This window comes from Daktulosphaira vitifoliae, unplaced genomic scaffold (assembly GCF_025091365.1).
Source record: "Daktulosphaira vitifoliae isolate Bord-2020 unplaced genomic scaffold, ASM2509136v1 Scaffold_1, whole genome shotgun sequence".
NCBI lineage: Eukaryota > Metazoa > Arthropoda > Insecta > Hemiptera > Phylloxeridae > Daktulosphaira > Daktulosphaira vitifoliae.
Window position 1 is genome coordinate 35,953,893 of NW_026099572.1, and position 8,567 is coordinate 35,962,459.

The following is an 8,567-nucleotide window of genomic DNA, read 5'->3' on the forward strand; positions in this document are numbered from 1 at the left end:
AAAGAAAAACCTCTTTTATTTCGTCAGAGTGTGCTAGAGCACCTAACACACCTCATGCGCATGCTTTTATTGAGAACAGACGCTGATATAAAAGGTGAGGACTAATAGCCTCTCAAAAATTTACCATATTAAGTATTAAAATTGTAAGAAGACAGGTAAATTGTTAAAAACAATAGGAACAATAAAAACTATTTTTTTATTATTTGTTAATTTATTATTTTTTATTAGTCATCAAATCATAAGGAATAATAATTTTTTTTATTAATTTATAATTGTAGTCGTTTTTTATTCGTATGTCACAAGTCACATTAGATATTTATATGCAGCGTGAGAATTAGGTAGATTCGACTATTTTAATAAATCTACTACACTAAAAATCTTTTTTATTCATATTAAAAATAAACACATTCAAGTTACATGGAAATTAAATTTTTGCATTGTCTGTGAAAGACAACCGTATAGTGTTTCAATTTAATATTGTATCACTGCCTAACCTGTTTAGTAATGGTGAATGCCCTAGTCTAGTAAATGTTGACTGCTTCTAAGGAATAAGTTATATCATTTGAGTTAGTGAATAAGATAAAGATATGTAAATTGATGCCGGACGCCGAATAGCAATATGGATACATAGACATAAAATATGTTCATATGTGTAAAAAAAACTAGTGTTTGCTTTTTATTTTACTACTAAATAAAGATTTCAAATTATGTATAATCTTCTAAGTTTTGACACGTAACATTCTCGATTGTATAACTTTTGTAACAATGACAATGTGATTGACCATGAAAGAGTTTAGGTGATAGTAGGTATCATGTAATATTAAAAATAATAGTAGTTTTTAACTAATAGTGTCCCACTGTTGTGATTTATTAATTTCAACATTAGTTTATATAGTCAAATTAGTAAATCACGGTAAACAAATTCAATGAGTTATAAAATACCAACTTTGATATGTTAGTGATAGTATTAGTTGTGATAACTATTAACTTTGTCAATTTTATTTATTAATATTCTTAAAAATTTAATTATTTTTCCCTAAAAATTACAATATTTATCATATTTAATTTTTCATTATTTTTAGTGTCTATTAATTGTTAATAATTATAGAAAATAATTTATGTCTTAATGACATCAGTTTAAATTATTTGTTTTCAGTAGAAACTAAATCTTTTTTCATTTTTTAATGATTTGTTTATATTTAAAATTGTATATAATTTATATTTATTCTTTGTAATAATTTAATAACTATTTGACAGTGTAAGTACATTATTGAATATTTTATCATGCAATCATGAACATTGACGATAATATTGCTTCTCAAAATTCTATTGTCTTTTTAGACATTGAAATTGAAGGTGAAAAAAGTATGTAAAATGTCATACTTTACATAAGTATTATTAATTTAGTAATTATGTTATATGTTTAGTTGGAAGAGTTGTCATTGAACTATTTGATGACATAGTTCCTAAAACTGCCAAGAACTTTAAAGCATTATGTACAGGAGAAAATGGAATAGGACAATCTGGAAAACCATTGCATTTTAAAGGATCAACATTTCATAGAGGTATTAGTTCTTTTCATAAAATTAACTTTAAATTTGTAAATGTATATCTATTTCTTAAACAAATATTGTAATTTAATTATTTACCAATATTTTAATTGAAGAGCTCTGTGCAATAATCAGATAATACAATTTTTAAAGAAAATAATTAAGTTTTGATTAATAAATATTATTTTTCTGAATAATTTAGTATAAAATTGGGTTATATAATTTGACAATTATTGTATTTAAGTAGTAAAAACTTTTCTCCTGAAAATTTTCTGAAAGTGGACTTAAGAGAATAAGGAAAATGGTGTGTAGGGATAATGACCCAGTCCTCAATATCCCATTAACTAGTGGTTTGGAGGCATAAGATATAAGAAACAAACATGATCATCAGGTCCTATTTATAATTACACATCATTATACCATATAACCTTTAATTATGTAAGATGTTCATGTGTTAATTTACCTAGTTATTGCACTAAACCTTTCAATTGTAAGATATACAATTTTGAATTTTAGTAAATATACATATTCAATAAAAAGCACTGTAATAAGATATTATTACACTTTGTTTGAGTATTAAACTATTTGATTCTATACTAAAATTTATAGTAAATTTGTAAATAAAATTACTGTATTAGCAACAACTTACAAATTACTATAAAATAATACCATTTAAAATAATACCATTTACTATAGGTGTTATACAAAAATTGTTTTAAAGTATCAAACTATAAAAAAATTTAAATGGGTATCAATAAAAGTTGTTCTTTGGAAAATAATGAACCATTTTCATGTAGAACACTTAACTTAATATCATATTTTTTTTTCTAGCTATGATCATAGAATAAAAATTTATGATTCTAGTTTATAAAACTTAATAAATTAAAAAACATAGTATTTAAATGTCCATAGAGGGGAATTACACTCTAGCTTTCCATTTTTTTTATTTATTTAACTAAGAATTTTTCTAAATACCTTAAAAAATCCACACTGATATAACAGTATATGTATTATCATTGTTTTAATATTATTTAATCAAAACTAGCACTTGTCCTAAATGATAAAAACTAGCTATTAGTTACAATGAAAAACTTCCTATTCTTTTAATGTTGTTGTAAATGATTTTTAGTATATAATGTTTATAGATTTTCTATGAATAATGTATACGTTACTTTAATATTGAATTACAGGCAGTGTGATATGTTGAACATTGTAGTATTGCTCTGGTAAAATTGGAAATGTTGAGTTTAAAAAAATGTATTATACTATTTGAATTTTAAATTATATTAAAAACATTAATTAAACAAAAAATGACTATATGATACTTTTTATTAAAAATATTACTTATAAATTAAAATAATTAAATTAAATTTTATATTTATTTAATACCATTATTATAATAGTAATATCAGATATCTAAAAATATGGATGATATACATTGCCTATTCTATATCTGACATTACTACATTGACCAGTTGAGCTTCAGTTACATTGTATGTTAATTTTGGACAGTACTACAATATCCGGTCAATATATATATTAAACATGTGCACTTATATAAACCATAAAATAATTTTTCTTCCACTATATGTTCTAATTTTATATTTTATAAACATTTGAGTTATTTATAAATAGACTAATAGTTTTCATAAGAAAAAAACTGAGAACTACATTTTCTGCATTTTAGCCATTCCAGAGTTTATGATTCAAGGAGGTGATATAACTGCTGGTGATGGATCTGGAGGTGAAAGCATTTATAACTTATATTTTGAAGATGAAAACTTTAAAATTCTAGTAAGTGTTGTTGTTTTTTTTTACTAATAATAAATTTATGAACTACTTATTGTATTTATTTATTATAGTGCTACTCTAAGTTAAATATCATGTAAAGAATATTTTAGGAAAATTTGTGTTTTTCCATTATATACTATGTTACTTCAACCAACATACTATTATCATATGCAGAATTTCATAATAATTAGAATCAAAATTGTGCACTGGTTAATGATAAAATTTATCAATATAATGTTTTGAGTTCACAATGTCTAATCCTGTTTGGTGTCACTGTTTTTTTTTTCAAATTATTTCTAGTACACTTTAAAATCAGCCGTTACTTCTTACGACAAAATCTAGATTATCCTCTCCCCTTAAAATTGACCCAATAGTGGACCCAAGAGTTATATATTCCAATCATAGTCTAGGAGAATAAAAAAAAAGTATTTAGGTGGTTTAAATTAATTTTTCCCTTCAGAAATAGTATAAATATATATAATTTCAATAAATTTTTATTTATAGGAGCTAGGCCACCTTAATTTCCCCTAGATTGAGCTTATAATTATAATTAATATAAATCTATTTTATAGATTTATTATTATAACATTAAAATCTAGCAGAGTTAAAAAACGATTATCGAAAATGAGTATACTTTCTATATTTCTGTAGAATATCAACATTAATAGTCTATTGAAATATCAAAATAATATTGGTATAAAATTTAAAAATCCTCTTTCATAGTATATACTTTTGGTGATAACGATTTATAAATAAATGCAGTGTATTTTTCAGCAAAGTATTACTGAAGGACATAAATATAATTTTCCTTATATATTTATAACATAACAAGTATTTTTTTGGTAAATTTATATTCATCCAGTTGCTAAAAAAAAATGTTTCAAAATACAATCAAAAAGACTAGGTGACAGTGTCACTTAGTTAACTAGCTAAAAAATATAATGAATTATATTATAATAAAATATAATATATTGTCATAACTATGCTTGGTGTGGGTCAATTTCATATAAATAATCTATGTATAAAATGATTGATAAAAGATTTATCGATTATTTATAATTAATATTTTGATATTTCAATAAATCATTGGAATAATTGTGACAATATCAATGTTCAAAAAAGTATTGTGAAAACGCCTTAAATCTTTACTTTCAACTATTTTATAATTTACATGATATATATGATAAATGAATAAAAAATGATTTATATTGTAGCATAATGAACCTGGAATTATGAGCATGGCTAATACTGGTAAACCAAATACAAACAACTCGCAGTTCTTTATAACACTTGCTCCCTGTCCTCATTTAGATGGAAGAAATGTAGCTTTTGGGCGAGTAATTAAAGGATTCTGTGTAGTTCAAGCAATTTCAACTACAGTTACAAAAAATGATATTCCCATTAATGTAAGTATTATTAATAGTAAAAATAAAGGCAAATTAATTAACTGAATTAATAAAATTATAATTGAGTTTGTAAAGTTTTAATAGTAAATTATAAAGTTTTGCTCTAAAAACAATGGTCTCACTAGACTTTTTTCTGTGATATGTCAAAAGATTATAAATAGTATCTAGTCAAAGACATTACCTTTAAAAATTAAAAAATCCCATCGTTGTTCTGTGTTAATAGGGGAAGTCCTGAAAAATTACTATTTTTAAAATCAGTTCAATTTGAGATTTTTAAACCTTTTTTACTTTAAACTTTTTTAACTTTTTCAAGTATAAATGAATAAAAACAATTTTTTTTTTAATATATATTAATGTAAGATTTATGTTATATAATAAAAGTTGAAAAAAAAACTTTTATTTTATGTTCCACACTGTAACATGTTATTTTTTTATTAAAAATTTCAATTTTATATTTTGTATTTACCTACCAACAGCAGGATTTAAATTAGCAACTTTAGTATAACCTTTTCTACTTTTAATAATGTTTTGGAAATACTCTGAGCTTCATATGTTTTTTAAATTAAAGCTTCTTCTTTTTCTTTCATATTCAATCCTGAAATTGGTTTATAGAAATTCTCCACTCTTTCCTATTACTTGTCTTCCTTTATGTCTCTTCGTAAGAATTACACCCTTGGTCTTTAATTACTCGTTGCATTTACTCCATTTATGATCTTTTCTTAGCTTTTTTACCTTTTATGCACTTTTTTATAATTTAAGAAACCCACCATGTCTCAATACATGTTCAATTCATTCATTTCTCCTTTTCTTGATACTATTTAATAGAGTTCTTCTCTCAGAATTTATTTCTAGTACTTCCTCATTTGTTACCATATTCGTCCAACTTATTTTAAGCATTCTTCTGTAATATCACATCTCAATGTTTCTATTCTCTTTTGCAATTGTCCATGTTTTGTTACCATACAGCATTATACTCCATACGTAAGCCTTTAAAAGATTTTTCGTATGCTTCACAAGTATGTGAACTCTTCTACTTGTTCTATTGCTTGGTTATTTTGCAAATGTATTCTTGTCTTAATATTATTTTTTCTGTTACATAAAAGAATTTTGGTCTTTTTTGTATTTATTTTTATGCTCAGTTCATTGAATAGAGTTTCTTCATTACATCTCAGCATCCTTTGCAATTCCTCATTGTTTTCAGGTATTACTGCTATTTTGTCTGCAAACTGTATCATATCGGTTTTTCTACCATTTATCTTTATACTCAAATGTATTTCTGCTTTTATTGTTTTAATTGCCTCATGGAAGTATGCATTGAATATGTTAGATGAGAGGGTACAACCCTGCCTTATTCCTTTTTTTACGCATGCTTCTTCTTTAATTTTGCCATATCGTATAACAACTGTTTCCTTCTGGTATAATTTAAAGAGTAGACTCTTTTCAATGTATTCTATACATGCACTTTTTAGAATCTTGAACATTATTGATCAGTTAAAATTGTCAAATGCTTTTTCTATGTCAATAAAAGCTATGTATGTAGGCTTATATTTTCTTAATCTTTTACCTAAGTTCTTTCTGAATCCAAAATAGTCTTCTGACAATATAGTTTTGATCTTATTTTCCATTTTTCTTGACATAATTATTGTCACTATATTTAACACATGTGTTATCAGCAAGTATGATACTGATCACATTTGTTTGTGGTTGCTTTTTTCTGAATAGGACTGATTGTACACTTTTTAAAATCTAAAAGAAGTTCACCTGAATTAAATACTTTCTTTATGAGTTTAAAATACTCATTTTTTCGTCCTATTCTCTCCAAAGTTCTACTTGGATTTCGTCAATTACTGGAGTATAAATTTAAGCTTATGTTACATAATATAAGTTAAAAAAAAATTTGTCTTCACAAACAATCTTCTATATGCAAATGGTCACCGTCGTTAAAATACATGCTATTTAGTGTTAAAATTCTCAGTTTTAAATTTTAAATTGTAATTATTTTAACTTTTTGGAAAATGTATGGATCAACACAATTTTTTTTTTATACACATGCCTTTCATCCAACATATTTTTATTTAAATCTGACCATTTCCTCATATACAAGAAGAGTTAAAAACTTAAAACATACATGTAAAAATTAGAACTTTTTCAACTTAACTTTTGAAAATTATCAGGAAAAACATAATTAAAACTTATATTACAAAATATAAGTTAGTTTAAAAAAAAAATTTGTCCCGATTGTCCTTACTCTAATAGATTTTTTTTAATTTGTTTGATTTTTATTTCAGCCATGTGTAATTGTAAATTGTGGTGAATTATCAAATGATAGCAATACTTGGGATATAAATGAAAATGATAGGACTTGTGATATTTTCCCTCCATTTCCAGATGATTGGACATTTCATCCTAAGGAACTCGATGTAACTATTATTTAAATTTTTTATAATTGAAGTTTTCTCAAGTAAGGAGTAAAATATTTGTGTTAGAAAGGATAGTAAAATCTGAGTAGCTCATTGGAGAACATCAAACTCCAATACCTGCTCAAAAAGACAATGGTTTTCAGCTGAGCTTTATAGGCAATCATTTAATTTTATAGACATTTCTAAATAATAAAAACAAAACTTTTTTCAGGTAAATCAATTTTCCGAAGTAATTACAAAAATCAAAGATTCTGGTAATCAATATTTTAATTATAAAAATTATGCAGATGCAAAGAGAAAATATGAAAAAGTATTACGTTATTTTAACTGGTTAGTTTGAATATATTTATATTATTGTATATAAATATATTAATTATGGGGAAAAAAACATGGGTAACCTTTGTTTGGGTATCGTTTTCTTTTTTATAATTATATTTATCTAATAAGCTATATTTCTATGAATTATTTTATTTTATTATAAATTAACTTAATTTTATTTATATGTCCAGACTGCTCCTGTTTTTCATTAATTTCTGATTAACATGTGTTCCAATAATGTCATTATTTATAATATATTATTTAATTTTGTTTAAAAAATTTGTTTTACTTTTGTCGGCCTTTCTTTGTAGACATGGTTTTGGATACTTCTGTATTTTTGTACATGATAAACTTAATTTTCTTTTTTAACAATTTAATTTAATTTCCTTATTAATCTTAACTATGATTTTATAATCATGTTTTATTTTCATTATTGTCTGTTTATCCAGAGAAACTTGCTTGATAATTTATTTTTAATTATTAAATGTATAAATTACGTTTTTTTCTGATTCTTTAAAATATTTCTTTTAAACATCTAGCTTACCATGCAAACAAATTGCTGACTTCTGTAATAGAGTCTGTACTAAAATTAAGGATGGGGGTTTTGAAGCAACTCTAGTAATTGCGCTACTGTTGAACAGTAAAAAATGTGATTTCTATATTTATACAATAAAAATATAATGTGTTTGTAAAAACATAGTATTATAGTGTTAGAAAATTTTTATATTTATTAGTATTTATTCTGTTTTAGTTACCAATAGACAAAAATATTACCCAGCACTTAAAGTCATCAATTTTATTAATACTTATTATTCATTATTTATCAATAAATAAATAAAAAAAAATCCAGCACAGGGGGATCGCGGCACAATGATGACGTGGCATAGTTGGATCAAGTATAATGATATCTGACAGTGATTAAAATCACTATCAAAAATAAACGCTTTGATGCAAATCTTTAGATAGTGTTTAATTTTAAAAAATTGGTGGATTATTCCAAAAGCTTCATAAACTGCTAGTTCCTTATTAATATCCTGATTAAGATAAAGTATGTCGAATGAAAAAGGGATTATTAAAAAATA

At 24.2% G+C, this 8,567-nt stretch overlaps 1 protein-coding gene and 1 long non-coding RNA gene across 5 annotated transcripts in view; both read left to right on the forward strand.

Moving 5' to 3' along the window:
* The window catches only part of LOC126894384 (uncharacterized), a 90,531-nt gene that overhangs the window by 56,835 nt on the left and 25,129 nt on the right, over window positions 1-8,567 (forward strand). The window lies entirely within an intron of this gene.
* The window catches only part of LOC126894278 (peptidyl-prolyl cis-trans isomerase D-like), a 10,156-nt gene continuing 2,106 nt past the window's right edge, over window positions 518-8,567 (forward strand). The window contains exons 1-7 of one of the 4 annotated variants that reach the window (XM_050665201.1): window positions 518-803; window positions 1,258-1,356; window positions 1,428-1,565; window positions 3,238-3,344; window positions 4,556-4,747; window positions 7,036-7,167; window positions 7,379-7,497. In XM_050665201.1, the coding sequence (XP_050521158.1) occupies window positions 1,293-1,356; window positions 1,428-1,565; window positions 3,238-3,344; window positions 4,556-4,747; window positions 7,036-7,167; window positions 7,379-7,497 (752 nt within the window). In that variant the 5' untranslated portion in view covers window positions 518-803; window positions 1,258-1,292. Of the gene's footprint in view, window positions 808-868; window positions 955-1,257; window positions 1,366-1,427; window positions 1,566-3,237; window positions 3,345-4,555; window positions 4,748-7,035; window positions 7,168-7,378; window positions 7,498-8,567 lie in introns of those variants that run through there. The other 3 variants (XM_050665191.1, XM_050665181.1, XM_050665194.1) reach the window with 3 other exon arrangements.